Below are 16,592 nucleotides of genomic sequence, written 5' to 3' on the forward strand. Positions count from 1 at the left end.
TCATGAGATTAGAACACTGATGAAGAGAAATATTCAGTCTTTATACAAATACAGTGTAAAATCAAACACAATAATTTGTGATCCCAATTATCAGTGACATGGTCAGTTGACAACCACACCTTCCAAAATTAAAGCTTTTAGATCAGAGATTTCAAACATTTGTCATGCGCTAGGATCGGTCTAGTTATGGTTCTGATCCAGACAAATGAATCTAGACTGGTTTAAATGAAAATCATCTTGTGGACCATAATTGAATTTTGTAGACTGAGAAAGGAAGCGAACAATTTGCTGTCTCTTTCTAAAATAATAGGCATATATAGATACAGTGCACAGATTTAGAGACAGTCCAAATTACAGCATAATAAACACAAGGCTTCCAGAGAAACAGGACGCATCAGAGAGGTGGGCTGCACAAACTAGGTGCACTGTGTTTTTGTGTACACCCTCCTCTACCACACTAGTCCTGTACTGATTAGTCAGTTCTACAGTGCTGAGGAAACCCTGGAACACTGCAGTCTGTCTACTGTAACCTGTGTGGGTGGCAGTACACTAGTACAGTGCTGAGTGCTTAACCAATAGAGCAGCAACCGTGACGAAGGAAGCAACAGTCAACACTTTCTCCAAAGATATTTTTATTTCCAGTGTTTTTCTTTATTTTGTTTTTGTTGTATTTGGTTGTCATACAAGATGGAATCTGCTTACAGAAGCATGACATGTCTATTCTATCCCAGTCCCTCCAACCACATACAGATTGCTGCACTGGTCACATCCCACTTTGGACCGATGGAACAGGAAAAAAAACCAAAACAAAACATAAAAATATATAAATTAAGTTACTGTTTCAATAAAACTCTAAAGTGAGTGTAAAATAATTTGTATAAAATGGACCAGCAGCAGATAGTAGGACTGCTTAGGGCCAGAAAGGTCTAGCTAATGGAAGCCCTGGTTCTGGTTTGCATCATTTTGTATCAAAATGTAGAATTTCTGTAACACGGTTTGGTGATAAAGTTCGGTTTTCTTCACATCGTTATCTGACCGTAACAAAAGCAAAAATAACTAAAAATGGCACCCTTTCCTGTTCTCGTGGTCAGCTGAATGAGGCACTTATGAAAAAGCAACCATGACCACAGGTGATGTAATAACCCCAATCCAAGCTCAGAGCGTGGACTCCAGTTAAAGAGAAGGACGTTATCTGTCAGAGTAGTACCAGCACAGCTCTGGTGCTCACTAAGGGGTCATATGACATGAGGTCCTGTAGAAATATAACACGACTTCATTTTCTCACATTGTCCAGTTTAATGTCTGGCTGCTTCAACGCACCATTTAAAGAAATCAAACAGACAGACCCATGTTTGGCCCTGACTTCAGAATAACTGACTGAACAAAACAAAAGCATCTCAAGTACAGAAATAACTATGTACACATTTTTGTCTTTGTTTCAATAATGATCTTGGTAAAGAGCATCTACCTGTATGTTAGTATGAAAGCAAGCATATACATTCTTCAGGTAAGGAAGATTTATGACTTTCATTCCTTGAAAATAAAGATGCTTTTTCTCTTATGGTTAGTGTTTTTCAGTAATAGTCACATGAATGCTTTATTGTCCAAGACAGGAGAGATTATGCTCTCCTGTCAGTCAAGAAATAGAAAGTAAACATTCATTGAGTCTCCTCAAGCTGGATTGCCTTCATATTACTGGGGTTTCCAGAAAAAAAGTCTGATTAATACATCAGTTCCAGTCCTGTTTGTTAAAGTGAGATTACAAGCAAACACATCCAATACAATTTACTCCAGTTATTCTTCTCTCTCACACACACATACATTATATATACATACATACATACACACACAGACACAGTTTATATTTATATTTCTATATATATATATTCATATTTATTTATACTTTCTTTAAAAAAGGCGGGAAGAGAGGTTAAAAAGATAAAATATTGTGCAGTAACCCTATCTCTATTAGCATCCATTCACTGTCATCCTTCTAGCATTCATTTTACACATACATCTATGCCCACACAGACACAGACGCACACACGCAGACATGCAGACATGCAGACAGATGGCTGCATTTGTTTATAGGCATTGGTAGAATCGGGAGCGGACATGTGCCCCCGACACTGTGTGTGGGTGTGTGTCAGTGACCAAGGTCACGCCCTTCCCCTGCGCTCCTGCTCCCCCGTTCACTTGCTCCGTGCTCATCTGGGGGCTTGGGGCTGAGGCAGGGTTACAGAGCGCCTCTCCCACACCTGCTTTGACCTCTGACCTGTTGGGCTGCGTGCCGGCCCGAGATCCTCCTCCTCGCCAGCGCTCCCGTGCGATCCAGTCCCGGATGGACACGTCCCGGGTGCCACGCTGCGGTTTGGGGCGTTCCGTGGGAGATAACTCCGCCCTTTGGTCTGGACCACCTTGCTCACGCCAGTCATTGATGACGGCAAGCTCACTAAAGTCCCGCTGGCCGCTCATGCTGTGGCGGCGCCGGACGCCCTTCTTCCTGCTGCCCGAGTCCTGCAGGCGGCTCCTCTGCCAGCCGAGGCCGAACATGTCGTCAGCGGACGAGCGGAGGTGCGACTTCAGCCTCTCTGTGATTTTAAGGCGCCTTGCCGGCTCGCCGCGTTCTGATTCGCTGCGGGAGGAGGAGGTGGAGCTCAGGCTGCCGCTGGAACGGCCTTTCTTCATCGCCTCCAGAACACGAGAGAGGCGGTTCGGTTCGCTCCGGCTGGGCCCCCGCCCACCGCCACTGGCCACACCCTCAACGGACGACTCACTGTCCGTCTTCTGCCGCAGTGACCGCCTTCGGGACAACGTGTCACACTCCATCAGCTTATGCGATGGCAGGAGGCGGCGGCTTTCTGGTTTTTGGCTGTTGCTGTCTACATCTTTAGTAGGTTCGGCCTTGCCGGGCACACAGTCCAAGGCAGGAGTGGCAGCGCCCCTGCTGGTGAAGACAGGAAACTCTCCCTCACTGTCTGTCTCCATGGGTCGTCCTTCACTGATGAGTTCACTACGCTCGTCGTCAGCCTCGTCACCACCCCGGCTCTCTGCCACCGACTGCACCTCTGGACTGAGCACGCTCGACTCCACCCCTGTCAGGAAGGTATTGGATGAGGTGGTCGAGTAGTCTGAGGTGATGGAGCTCACCTCTGCAGTGGCAGAGGCTCCAGCAAGCAGTGACAGCTCCAGACCAGCAGGGGGCACCGTGCCCCATCTCCTGGGCCTGCTCCTGGGCACAGAGGCTCCAGAGCTCATGGTGCCCAGATCTGAGGTAGTTTCATCCACCTGGGAAGGGGGGTCGGAGAGGGAGCTCTTGGTGGGCGCCGAGGTACGGTAGTTGAGGTTGGGTGAGATGGATTGTTTCGGGGAGGCTGTGGGCAGGGCCTTTTCTCTAATGAAGAAAGAGTTCCTGTGCTCCATTCTGATCTTCAGTATCGTTTCTCCATCTTTCCCATCATGCTTTGCTCCAGCGGCAAGCTCGTCGTGTGGGATGGGGCTGGTGTCTCCTGCGACAGCCTGCTGGTTCTGCTTGTGGTTGGGGAGCTCCTTCTTAGGAAAGTCAGGATCCAGGTCATCATCTGAGCTGCTGGCCAAAAGCTTGTCTGGATGCTTCTTTCTTTTGCGGTTCGCCACAGCAAAGATTGAGGAGACCAGCTCGCGACTGTACTGGTCCTTCCCTGACCCCCACGAGCCCTGTGGAAAGACAGGATGAGCGAGTGGGAGATAAAGAGACAGAGAGAGCAAGAAAGAGAAATATAATAGAGAAGCCTGTTAATGATCTAAACACGCTGAGAAATACTCCAGCAGCTTTAAACGCAGTTCATCAAAGACCTAGGGACTGCTCAGGCACACGGCCTACCCACCACTCCACCTGCTCACACCAGGGAAAGACAAAATCACAAGAGAAAGCGCTTTGGTGAAAGAATGGCAGCTCAAAGCATGCTGGCGTCAGCAACAGCAGTAGCAGCGCTGCAGGGCAAAGCTGCACAATCCACTGCCCAACGCTGGAGGCACATGGCAGAGACACATCCTGGTCACCAATGCACATGTGCAGCATGGCAACAGAAGACATGCAGGGGGAGGTTCTTTCCCCCCAAAAAATGATGATTGCAAACATGGTTCATTGATCCTTCTATAAGAGCCACTGAGGGGGATCATGAAGGAATGGGTGTAGTGGGTGGAGGGGGTTGGGTTTGCTCTGGGAACTCCACTCACCACCAGACCAGAGAGAGCTGGAAACTGAGTGTGCCACTGACTCAGACTCACCTTAGATTTAGCAGAATCACTAGTGGGTGAATCTGTGGAGGGAGAAACAGACAGAAAGACTGTGTGAGGAAATGAGGAGAAAAAAAAAAGAAACTACATCAGATGCATAGTCACATTTTGGCAGTGAATCAAAAATAACCATGAGCAGAGATAATGGCAGAGAAAGAGAGATACGGAGAACTGGAAATATGACCACCATGAGAATGAATTGTGCATGACAAGCTTCACAAACAACAGATCATGAGAATGGAGAAGGTGCATGCAGATGAATGAGTGAGCACTGCACTATGTTACACTCATGAATGAGTGAGCACTGCACTGTTACGCACTTGTCCACATCCACCAGCAGGTGGCAACCTTTCCACATTATAACACTCAATCGAGCAACCCAATAAGATAAGCTATTTATTAAATAAACAAACAAATATATGAGAAGTTCGCCATTACATGAAGAGTCAGAAATTGAATTAGGCTTTCATTCCCAGACCAGGAAGCCCTGATGAAAGTAGAGAAAGCTGAGGAACATGGAACAGCATAGACGGGACACGTCACATGACATCACAGGAGTGGTGGAACGGCGCGCGACACGCAGCCTGCGTTTGCTGACCCACCCGTAATGCACAGCCCTCACTACACAGACTACACTGTCTTAGCCGACGATCTAAAAGCTTCTGACTGAAACCATAGCATCATATACTGATGGTCATTTCTATTAATGCCTACCATTAATGTTTGTTCTTAATTTTAGAGTGTACAACACAAATCATGAAGTACACACTTTGTTTAAGAACATGTGACTATTCTATATTTAAATGAAAATCTACATTTTAAAAGTTCAAGGTAAGGTAATACAGCTGTACAGATAGTATGGTGTCATGACAACAGCATTAAGATAAAGACAGAAATGGCCATGGGATGAACCAAGAGAAGAGATGACTGGGGTGGTCAGAGAGGGGCTAGCTATGAAGAAAAGACAACACTACAGGAAGACATGATGCCAGTAAGGAAAACCTAAGAAATTAAACTGCTGTCTTTAATGATTTTCTCTTCCTCATTTGTCTGAATCAGATTTTGAGTGGTGTTTCTTCATTGGTGAGCTGGGCCCCCCTGCACACCCCTTTCTGTGGTGACAGATGGTATGAGCACATGAGCTTCAGAGCAGAGGACCATTACCATGCTGTCTCTCCATGGGGCCAGCGTTCGGGGTGGGGGGTGGGGGGGGGTGGGAGTGGGGTGAGAGAGAGGGGCAAGAGACAGCGGACAGCCTTTGAGACAGCAGCACTGGCCTGCACGAGGTCCACTCACACACACCCCCACGTTCCGGCTGTGCCGCCCTCGCGCCTGGTTCTTACTGCCTCTGTTTCAGTGGTGCCACCTCGCAGAAAGCGAGGGTTCCTGCAGATTAGACAGCTACACTGCGGGCAACAGTCTCCTTTCCTCCTACAGCTCCAGCTGTCCATCACGGACATTATGGAGTCCATCAGTGACATCACGGCGTGATAGGCTCCTCCCATATGGCCTGTGTCAAGATCAGTATGTGTGAATGCTGGGAATGACCATTAGGGGGTGCTAGAGAGAGGGATCAGAGTTTGGCAAGTTTGCAATTCACTTTGGCTTTGAGGATTCTTTGTATTTGCTGTCTGCTCTTATATGGAAAGATCATGCTGTGTTAGTATGACTAGGCAGAGCTACAGAGACGGCCCAGTGGAATTTGAAAGGAAAGGCATGCACCAGAGAAAGATAAGACAGGAAAACCACAATCCACACACACACACACCATAAAATGCACAATAAAAGAACTCAAGTGAACTTAAAACACCAAATGCATCGATGGATGCTGAGACCAAATTTAAGAACAGATAAAAATCAAATCAGGCAAACTATAATACAAGATAACAGTTTGCCCTACAAACTCTCACAGGCAGTGTGAATGAACCAGTGTTTTGTTTTGTTTTTTTGTGGTGAGTACCAAGAGAAGCAACGTTCCCTCCAAAACAGACCAACATTTACTGGGTTTCTTAATCATCACATAAGCGTTACAGCACAGCATGCTCCGGGTGCTTTCCTCAGGCACTTGGTTCCAGTATAAAGTGAGGCTGTCTGACTGAGGGGCGGGACTAAGAACACAAGGTCCCTGCTCCTGAGAAGCTCCGCCCCCCGGGCGCATGTTACCTGACACTTCCCCTGGGGCGGTGCCCGTGCGGCCTATGTTGGTCAGCAGGTGGTCGATGTTGGGCACGGGCTGAGTATCCACTGCGCTCTCCTGCTGAACTGAGGTCTGGGGGCAAGACAGGCAGACAGGAGGTCAGACAGGACAGACAGACAGGCAAAACCAGAAAGCAGACAGACAGTCAGTCAGTCAGAGAACTGATATATAGGCATATACACACACAGACAGACAAAGCAATAGAGTCAGACAGAAAACTGCTAGACACAAACAGGTAGGTAGGTTTACCTCTATGATGGGGAAAGAAGGGTGTGAAACCAGTAAACTTACTAACAGCACTGTGAGCAGCAGAGAGAGACAGAGAGAGAGACAGATGTGTTCAATACCCACCGCTGGCTCCTCGCCGCCCTCATCAGTGAAGAACCAGTCATACTGCAAAAACCAGGCCAGAGACAGAGATGACACCTCTCAGTATAAACACCCCCACCCCCCAGCATCATAACACCACCCCAGAGACAGTGGTCAAGGTAACGGAGGGAAAGCGTGGCCTTGTAAAGGTCACATGACTGCTCTTACGTGCTGAATGAGGGTCTCCACTATTTTGTACTGGTCCGGCATGTGCGTAACCATGTGGGTCATGTTGTCATCAGATGTGCGCACCAGAGTGGGTCCGAACACGATAGCCAGGTTGCGGGGTTCCATCTGACAGTAGTATGCGGAAGAGCAGAGTGGATCACGTCTCCGACAGCACCGTACGAGACAAGCAGAGGCCCTACACACCACCTACCTTGTTCTTCTCCGAGTTGTCTGCCACTGTTTTGAGATGTGCTGAGAGGAATTTGAGTGTCTCGTAGTGGTGATCTGGCAACGCATGCAGCTGAAGGAAGAATTAAATCCACAATGACTACAGAAGCATCATGAAATCACCCCTAACTGAAAGTTGGCAGCTTTTTTTCCTCTGCAAAGTTTTGCCATGTCTGCAGGAGTTTCTTTCCCAAATGGTCCGTTTTAAAAGCGTCAGGTGATATTTTTGATGTCCCAACATCACCTGCCACTGTCTAGTCCAGCACATCACGGGAAGAGGACTTGCTTTGTCTGAACGTTCCTATTTTGGCATTGGCTACTGTTACAACATCCAAGGCGATATTAATAAGTATTGCTGGGTGAGGAAAATGCTTTATATTCACTTGCTTGTCATACTGTCCCCAAGGGGTTTAAATCTGGAGAAAGATTTCACCGTGTTCCTCTAAAGTTGTGTGTGGATTTTTCTGTGCTGGGAATGTAATCCCAACCCTACCCTAACATAACTCTAAACCTAACATAACCCCAACAGTAACACTAACCCTACCCTAACCTTAACCTAACTCTGACCCTAAACCTGACCCTGACCCTAATCCTATCCCTATCCTAACCCTTTGCCTTTTTTCTCTAGGGCTCAGGTGGAGACTCTGAACAGCTGTGGGGGCGGGTACTCCTGACCTTCCACTAAGAGCTATTGGGTGGCTGTTCCTAATACAGTGATCACTAAGTCCAAGCCTTTGATTGGCTGTTCCTAATACAGTGATCACTAAGTCCAAGCCTTTGATTGGCTGTTCCTAATACAGTGATCACTAAGTCCAAGCCTTTGATTGGCTGTTCCTAATACAGTGATCACTAAATCCAAGCCTTTGATTGGCTGTTCCTAATACAGTGATCACTAAGTCCAAGCCTTTGATTGGCTGTTCCTAATCCAGTGATCACTAAGTCCAAGCCTTTGATTGGCTGTTCCTAATCCAGTGATCACTAAGTCCAAGCCTTTGATTGGCTGTTCCTAATCCAGTGATCACTAAGTCCAAGCCTTTGATTGGCTGTTCCTAATCCAGTGATCACTAAATCCAAGCCTTTGATTGGCTGTTCCTAATCCAGGATGTAGACTCACCAGTCTTTTCAGTGCCCTCAGTCTCTCCACTGGGTCCTCTGTTCTGTTAGCATCTATGAAGTCGGCATACTTCTCTACAAAGTGCACAAAGGACATGAGGTCCATAAAAAACAAACAATCAGTCCATAATGACCACTAGGAGGCAGGCTATGCACACCACAGGAGTCAGAGAGTGCCTGAGATGGCACGCTTCCGTCAGTTCTCTTACCATCCGTGAAGAGAGGCTCCGGAAGCTTCCGGAAGAAGGACTTCAGTAAACTGCTGATCACGTTTAGGTCCTTCCATTTCTGTGGGTGAGGGCGTTATTTGAGCAGCATGGTGAGCGAAGCAAATAAAAGAGCAGAAAAAGGATGAGAAAGAGAAGAGGAAGAGGGGAAAAGGCCACCCCGTCTGTGGACGAGGTGATGCGAGCGCCCACCTCTGCCTGGACATCGATGTCTCCCACACCCTTGTTCAGCTCCTCCTGCATGCTGGAAATGGCAGCGTTGTTGCCAGGCACCCGGTAAATCCCAGTGTACTCCAACCCCCTCTCCTCTACGAGCTTACAGCACACCTCCACAATCAGAGGAACAAACTGACACACACACACACACACACACACACACACACACACACACACACACACACACACACACACACACACACCACACACCCACACCACACACCCACACCGCTTAGTCAGCTATACTTGCACAAAAATAACCACACTGAAAATGCTTACATAGGCAAATATGGATATTATAATCTATATACACACACACCAGCTCGCATCCCAGCCTGTACAGTGCTGTAAACATTTTACAGGCCTGTAATAAAGGGCCTCGGCTGTAACTGATGTGTTTGCCAAAAGCCGACGCACTGCTGACTATGATGGTGAGAAGTGAGTGCGTTCCCTGTGTTCTTACTCTGTTGGTGTGTGCGGGAGGACAGTCGTCCAGCCTCACGCCGAACGTGACCCCCGGAGTGGTCTTCTTCTCGAACGGTTTCCTCATGAGCCCCGGGATGGCTTTCCTCCACTGACCTTTGTCCCTGGGTGGGCTCGCCTCATCTACAAACACCACCACGTAAACAGAGGTGAAAGGATAGATGCCTGTAGCAGTCCTGCAGTGGGGGAGGAGCGGTCCTCCTGGTGGGTGGAGTTACCTTTGTGCAAGCCCCTCCTCTCATGCTCCTTGCTGGGGGAGGCCACACTAACTTTACTGTCCCCTTTACTCCCCAGCAGTGCGTGTCTGATACTAAGAGACTGGCGAGAGGACCTGGGAGATGGCTCCGTTTTACTGCTGGATGGACTGACACACACACACACACACACACACACACACACACACATCAAAAACCGTGCAGAGAAGCCAGCTACAGTACGCTGACCTCTGGTGGGCGGGACAGTCCAGGTTTCTGCTCACCTCATCAATGTGTTGTATTCCTTTATTTTGCGGTTAATGAGGTCTGTGCTGGTAATCAGTGCATTCTGATGGAAAACCATGACAGAGAAGGAAAGGATTTGGATCAGTAGTCAGCTCACGAAAGGAAGCCAGCACCCGCCTATCATGTCCCGGGTCATTTAACACCAGTAACCTGCTGGCTGTTGAGTCCCTCTATTGCTTTGCTCATGTTCTGATTGTCCATCCATTAGAATCAACCACGAACATCTCAGTGACCCAGTTTACACCAGCTTCTGACCACAGGATGGCAAATCTATTTCTTAGCCCTGTGTGCAATGAAGGACACAGGACGTCTAAACTGGAGACGAGTTATGGCCCATGTAGCAGACATGATCTTAAAGCAGAGTCAAACCGAAGTTCATGGACAAATACATCAGGGAAGCAGAGTGACGTCACCTGCTGACCACCTGCTTGTGCAGGTGAGTGTGTTGTTTGTTAGTCTCCAGCATGACTAGCCCAGTGGTCTGCTTTACACGGGATAATACAATAACAGCAGCAATCCCGTCTAGCAGCTATGGCATGAAAGTGATTGCTATTTGGACAAGGGTTAATAAGGATTAATGAGGGGTTAGAACGGGGCTTAACAGGAACTTAAGGTGTTAATAGGGGTTAAGATGGTTTAGGAAGGCTTAATAATGGGTCAATAAGGGTTAACAAGGGCTTAGTAAGAGTTTAATAAGTGCTAAGGCTTAATAAGGGGTTAATAAGGGATAAGTGTTAATAACAGTTAGTAAGGGTTAATAAGGGTTTAATAAGTGTTAATAAAGGCTTAATAATGGGTTAATAAGTGTTAATAAAGGCTTAATAATGGTTTAATAAATGTTGTGCTAATAAAGAGTTAATAAGGGGTTAACAAGTGTTGGGTCAATAAGCGTGTGGCACCTCCTCATCCAGGTTGCTGTTCTCCTGGATGGCTCTGATCCAGGACAGCATGTCATCTCTGTCCTCGGCCTGAAACAGGTACTCGCAGTCGGACGTGGTCAGCCGCAGTACGTTCTTTCGCTTTGTATCGCTGTAGGAGATGTCAATCAAGCAGGCCTTGATGCTGATTGGCCGAGGGTCATCTTCAATCAGGGAGCTGGCATAGGCCGGACCCTCCTTTTTGTCCTTGTGTAGATAAAGGGAACAGCCGCGGAGAACTGTATACATCTGTTTCCATGGACGCAGACCACTGCCTACACGCTGGCGGCGGAGCAGGGGGCGGAGATACAGAGATTAATTTAAATAAATGTTACATGTCAGCAAACAGTAAAACAGACCAGAAAGGTTTCATGAACCATACAAAGTCTAGACATCTCTTGGGAATCTAGACTGATTACATATAAACATACCACTCTGTTCATCCTGAACAAACACACTAGATGCTAACCTCAGCAAGAAATAAACACCACTTCGATTCAAAGTTTACGTGCGCATGTTTGTGTGTGTGCTCGCGCGCGTGTGCATGTGCGTGTGCGCGCGCGCGTGTGTATGTGTGTGCGCACATGCGTGTGTGTGTGTGCGTGTGTGTTTGTGTGCGTGTGTGTGCGTGTGCGTATGCGTGCGCGTATGTGCGTGCGTGTGTGTGTGCGCGCGCGTGTGTGTGCGCGCGTGTGTGTATGTGTGTGCGCACATGCGTGTGTGTGTATGTGTGTGTTTGTGTGCGTGGACACGCGTGTGCGTGTGTGTATGTGTGTGTGTGCGTGCGTACGTATGTGCGTGTGTGCGTGCGTGTGTTTGTGTGTGTGCACGTGTAAAGTTTTACCTTGCCCTTGTCTGAGTTGAGCTGGCGAAAGTAGAGCAGTCCTTCCTTGGTGGCATCACTGAAGACGTCTGATGAAGAGTTCCTCCTGGAGCCCGAGTCTTCAGAAGACCCATCAACAGCCTGAAAAACACACACACACACACACACACACTTTAGTACGATGACAACACTCTCTGTCACACACCACAGCTCGGGTTAGGGTGTCACGTATGTTGATCTTTGGGAAGTCACTCGAATGTCACGCGGGGTCACGTGGGGTCACGTGAGTAATCGTCGGTTTCTCTCACCGCTCGCTGCACATGCACGTATGTTTTATACACACAGCTCATCCAAACCGTCCCCTGTACCCTAAACCAGAGCACCACTGCTGACCAGACCATTAACACAGAACTAACACATTATAGTGACGAGGCCCAACGTGTTACCCAGCATGCATCAGTGTGACTGCTGGGCTGACAGTCTGGCACTGACCAATGATAACTGGCTAGATGATGGGAACACAATGTGCAAGACAACAGGTGAGTTGTAGCCACTACCTGTACACCCACAAGGTGTGTATTAGTGTGTTATAGCGCACTGTCTCACCTTCCTAAGGCCTCTCAGTGCAGGGACCTGCTTTATGGTCCTCCTGGACAGACAAACACAAACGCACATCATTTCAGCTATAGCACATGAATCATTAGTAAAACAGCAAATAAAGCATGTGTGTGGCATCATCAGGGCCTCTCTCAGCAGGCCGAAACATACCCACGTCCTTCCCGGAAATGATCCAGCCCCTCGTCGTAGGACTTCGATCGTTCCGTTTTGGTCCCAGAATCCGACTCCAAAATCGTGAGCCGTAAGGAGTCTGCAGACATCCCAAAAATCCACATTCAGTTAAACGCTGCGCCAAACAAGTGCGGAGTCTTCCCCGCACATCTCACCTTGGTCATGGGACAGCTGTCGGCGGATGAGGGCGGAGGTGGGGCTCGCTGGCATGACGTGGGGCTCGGCAATGACCGGTGTGCTGGAGATGACGGCACATGCTGGAATGTGGGCAATGTCGTGTTCCACACTAGGACTGGATGGCTCATCTGCAGAAACACGACAGGCACGGTGATGTTGGCATTAAACCTGCACCAGGGTTAGGGTTGGGTGTGCGGCTGAAGTGAGGCGCAGAGAGCAGACAGAGATGGCCAGTCATTAAGACAGATAAGACCTTCCACACCTTTGTATAAACAAACACACACACACACACACACACACACACCTTACAACATACTTATATAAACACCAACTTACTCTAACCTACATAAGGAAAACCAAGCAATAGTGGAATGATTTTATATAGATATATATTCATTGCAGAATTTACTTGAACACTATTTTACTGTGAATGAAATCAGAGTATTTATTTTGGAACAGATTTCTAATCCAAGTATTGCCCCTTTAAGAGAAAGACAGGAGGTAATTAACTCATGCTGCTTGAGCGCAGGCTGCTTGAGTACGCAGGTGGAGGGTTGGGGTGTGTGTGTGCAGGTGGAGGGAGCGTAGCAGTGTTCAGCCTCAGCAAGCCCGGCTGTCAGCCTCAGACATGCTGACCGAGCTGGAACTCAACCACGCATGGAACCACAGCAGAGCCAAGTCACGTTTCCATGCCACATTACTGTCTCTGTGTGTGCGTGTGTGTGAGTGTAAGAGTGTGAGTGTGTGTGTGTGTGTGAGAGAGTGTGAGTGTGTGTGTGAGTGTAAGTGTGCGTGTGTGTAAGAGTGTGAGTGCGTGTATGTGAGTGTAAGAGTGTGAGACTGTGAGTGTGAGTGTGTGCGTGTGTGAGTGTAAGAGTATGAGTGTGTGCGTGTGTGAGAGAGAGTGTGTGCGTGTGTGTGAGTGTAAGAGTGTGAGTGTGTGAGTGTAAGAGTGTGAGTGTGAGTGTAAGAGTGTGAGTGTAAGAGTGTGAGTAAGAGTGTGAGTGTAAGAGTGTGAGTGTAAGAGTGTGAGTGTGGTGAGTGTGTGTGTGTGTGAGTGTGTGTGTGTAAGAGTGTGAGTGTGTGTGTGTAAGAGTGTGAGTGTGGTGTGTGGTGTGTGTGTGAGTGTGGTGTGTGTGTGAGTGTGGTGTGTGTGTGTGTGTGGTGTGTGTGAGTGTGTGTGTGTGTGAGTGTGTGTGTGTGTGTGTGTGTGGTGTGTGTGTGTGAGTGTAAGAGTGTGAGTGTGGTGTGTGTGTGTGTGTGAGACTGTGGCTTTATAAAGGCTCCAGGTTTCACTATTACAACAACCAAACATGGCTGAGTCTTCCTCAGAGGAACTAGCTGGAGTGTAAACGATGTCTGTTCATGCCGTAAACTAAATTATGGTTTTTAAATTCTTTTTTTTTATTACTTCTCATCAGTGAGATGAATAAAAATGAATCTTAAAATCAGCTTCTTTTATTTTTTAACAGCTTTATACCCTCGTCACATATTTATAAAATGTCATATACTCTCAAGTTTAGTTAACAATTTCATTTTTCATATGTAAAGGTGCACGCGCACACACACACGCACGCGCACGCACACGCACAACCATAACAGCAGAATGTAAATATGCTGAGAAGCTGAAAAGCAGTGACTCACTCAAGCTGTTATAAAATAAAAGTCTCATTCTAACCGTCACCTGTCTGCATGTCTCGACCCCCGCCGTATCCTCACGTGCTAGTGCTGTTTACACTGCTCTAACTTTAACGTAAGGACTCTTATCAGCACATGTACAACCGTGAGCCACATGCTGACATAGTCCTGGAGGGCAGGGCAGTAAAAGGGCGTCTGTTTGCAGAATTTATTACAGCAGTAATCAAACACGCTCATTTCAGCCCCATACACTGCAGTCCACGTACTGAGAGGAGCAATAGCCGTGAGGAACCTCCCAACGTCCCCTATAACTCTGCACCCTATAGCAGCACAGCTGTTGCTGCAGCACATATGCCACATAGTGAAGCAAAAATGATGAAGCTTCAACAAGGAGTGAAGGAATAACAATACTGTGGACACAAGTAGTAACAAAGATGCAATGACATTTTAATCCAATAATAATTCCACGCTTGTTGATACTGGGACCATATTAAATAACATCTAAACAAAAATATCAGATAAAACACAATAATAATAATAATAATAATAATAATAATAATAATTTAGTTTTTGTTATTATTATAACTACTACAGTATTGCAGTATTTCTTTATACTTTTTTTCTTTAGTGTAAAAGCCTCTCACCAATAAAAGGGATGGAGTCCAGCGAGTTGTCCAGGTGGGCGGATCCCGAGGGCTTGTGTTGCTCTCCGCGACGCAGCACGAGCACGTCCCGGCGCGAGTCATTGGCCAGCCAGCACGTGGGCGTGTCCCCGGAGCCCTCACGCTCACTCACGGCCTGGATGTAGGACGGGTGGCGGAGGGGCGGAGCTCCGGGTTTTTGCCGCCTCAGCACCACCACTGTGACATCAGCCCCTTCGCCGCCTCCTGCAGGAGGGAGGCGGACGACGTCGCTGACTCCCAGCCCCGCCTCCGTCTGTCCCTGGCCAGGGCACAGGTGGACGTCCACGGGCGCAGGTCTTTGGTCTCTAGGGGCGCCACCGCGGGCGTGCAGGGAAGCCAGGGCAGAGGCGACATAGGAGGCAGGAGGCAGGCTGGCGGCTGCCGTCTGCGCTGCGAGGCGGGGTACCAGAGGAAGAGCGGCGGTGTTGCCCAGACTCTGCGCCCTAGAGCTCAGCGCCGGGCCCGTACCTTTGGACAGGAGAGGTGTGGCGGACAGCCCCGGGTAACTCCCACCCCGCCCGTCGTGGGCGTAGCCGCTCGCGGTTCTGTGCAACGTGCTGGGATTCCTGCGGCACCTGGAGGCCCCGTCGCCTGCGTAAAGCAGCAGCCTGTCGTGTGCCTCCGTGGGGCCGCGCGCCCGCATGTCCAGTGGAGACGCCCCACCCTCGCGCTGCCTCCCAAGGCAATCACAGGAGCGCGCCCTGGGCTCGTGCACGCCCGCTGGCAGAGACGTTATGGCGTCCTCCGATGCGCTCCGGGGCCAGTCCCGCGCCGCCGCCGTTGGCTCCGCCCCCAGCAGCCTCTCCTGAGATGCACTGCGAGGAGGCGGAGCCACTGCAGGGCTCGTGTGAACTCGTTCGTGAGATGCGCTCCTCCTCCGAAGCAGGGCTCCGCCCACGCCCCGCCCCGGCTCAGAGGCCGCTGGCGTCCTGCTGTGCTCAGGTGTCCCACGGGCCGCTGCTGCTCGGAGGCTGTCCAGGCGTTCCTGAATAGTCCGGCAGCCGTACATATAGAGGCGTTTGTTGTCGATGTACTCCTTGTAGGTGGTGTAATTCCTCCAGTCGATGTTGTGGCGGGTGGAGCAGGGTGATGTGGAGGCAGAGGCGGGCGCAGGGGCTGCAGGCACGACCGGTCCGAGCGAGGCCGTGGGCGAGACGTCGGGGTAGGACTGGCTGTGTACCTGAACGGGGCCGTACCGCAACTGTCCGCGGGGCCGGCCCGCGGCCGCGTCCGCGTCCGCCGGCGCGCCGTACCTGTTCTCCTCGGTCCTGTGGCTGGGGGTCGAGTCAGACCAGGTGGGCGGAGCCGGCTGCTCCGGGGGCCCGGCCGGTTCTGCCACCGCCCTCGCGCTCTCGCTGTACGCACACACCGCAGCCGGGGGCTTGGCGACCTGAGAGGGAGGAAGGGACGAAGGCGGAACCGGGAGTTCCATGCGGTAGCTCAGCTCAGGATTGGAGCGCCGGCTTGTCGCTTGCCCCGCCGCACACAAGGCCTCCGCGGGCCCAGGAGGCTCCACAGCTAGGACCATCCCTGAGATTTTCGTTTCTATCCGTGGGTAGCTTATGGGCGGAGGCTCGGGGATGTTGTGGGCATTCCCACTATAGGCTTCATGTCCTTTGAGGTACGCGTCATGGGAATAGGCCTGAAACAGGAGCTGACGTCATGTTACGTATACTGTACACGTATTAACTCATCACACTACAAACAGGAGCAGAACTTCTGACCTCCTGGACGTGTTCACATAAAGGACAATGAAGAAGGTGTAATATATAATTACAAAACCCTG

General features: G+C 49.4%; 1 protein-coding gene across 7 annotated transcripts in view; it reads right to left on the reverse strand.

The window, feature by feature from the left end:
* Positions 1 to 615: 615 nt before the first annotated feature.
* arhgap21a (Rho GTPase activating protein 21a) overlaps positions 616 to 16,592 on the reverse strand; it is a 59,674-nt gene continuing 43,697 nt past the window's right edge. For all 7 annotated transcript variants that reach the window (XM_027028869.3, XM_081696913.1, XM_081696912.1 and 4 more), the window contains 18 exons: positions 14,768 to 16,448; positions 12,464 to 12,613; positions 12,288 to 12,387; positions 12,126 to 12,168; positions 11,541 to 11,660; positions 10,679 to 10,978; positions 9,758 to 9,822; positions 9,498 to 9,643; positions 9,260 to 9,402; positions 8,773 to 8,928; positions 8,563 to 8,641; positions 8,355 to 8,428; positions 7,224 to 7,313; positions 7,013 to 7,138; positions 6,827 to 6,868; positions 6,442 to 6,547; positions 4,270 to 4,301; positions 616 to 3,696 (listed from right to left, as the gene is read on the reverse strand). In XM_027028869.3, coding sequence (XP_026884670.3) covers positions 2,086 to 3,696; positions 4,270 to 4,301; positions 6,442 to 6,547; positions 6,827 to 6,868; positions 7,013 to 7,138; positions 7,224 to 7,313; positions 8,355 to 8,428; positions 8,563 to 8,641; positions 8,773 to 8,928; positions 9,260 to 9,402; positions 9,498 to 9,643; positions 9,758 to 9,822; positions 10,679 to 10,978; positions 11,541 to 11,660; positions 12,126 to 12,168; positions 12,288 to 12,387; positions 12,464 to 12,613; positions 14,768 to 16,448 — 5,064 coding nt within the window. In that variant the 3' untranslated portion in view covers positions 616 to 2,085. The remainder of the gene's footprint in view (positions 3,697 to 4,269; positions 4,302 to 6,441; positions 6,548 to 6,826; positions 6,869 to 7,012; positions 7,139 to 7,223; positions 7,314 to 8,354; positions 8,429 to 8,562; positions 8,642 to 8,772; positions 8,929 to 9,259; positions 9,403 to 9,497; positions 9,644 to 9,757; positions 9,823 to 10,678; positions 10,979 to 11,540; positions 11,661 to 12,125; positions 12,169 to 12,287; positions 12,388 to 12,463; positions 12,614 to 14,767; positions 16,449 to 16,592) is intronic.

Source organism: Electrophorus electricus, chromosome 14 (genome assembly GCF_041902795.1).
Source record: "Electrophorus electricus isolate QZ-2024a chromosome 14, ASM4190279v1, whole genome shotgun sequence".
NCBI lineage: Eukaryota > Metazoa > Chordata > Actinopteri > Gymnotiformes > Gymnotidae > Electrophorus > Electrophorus electricus.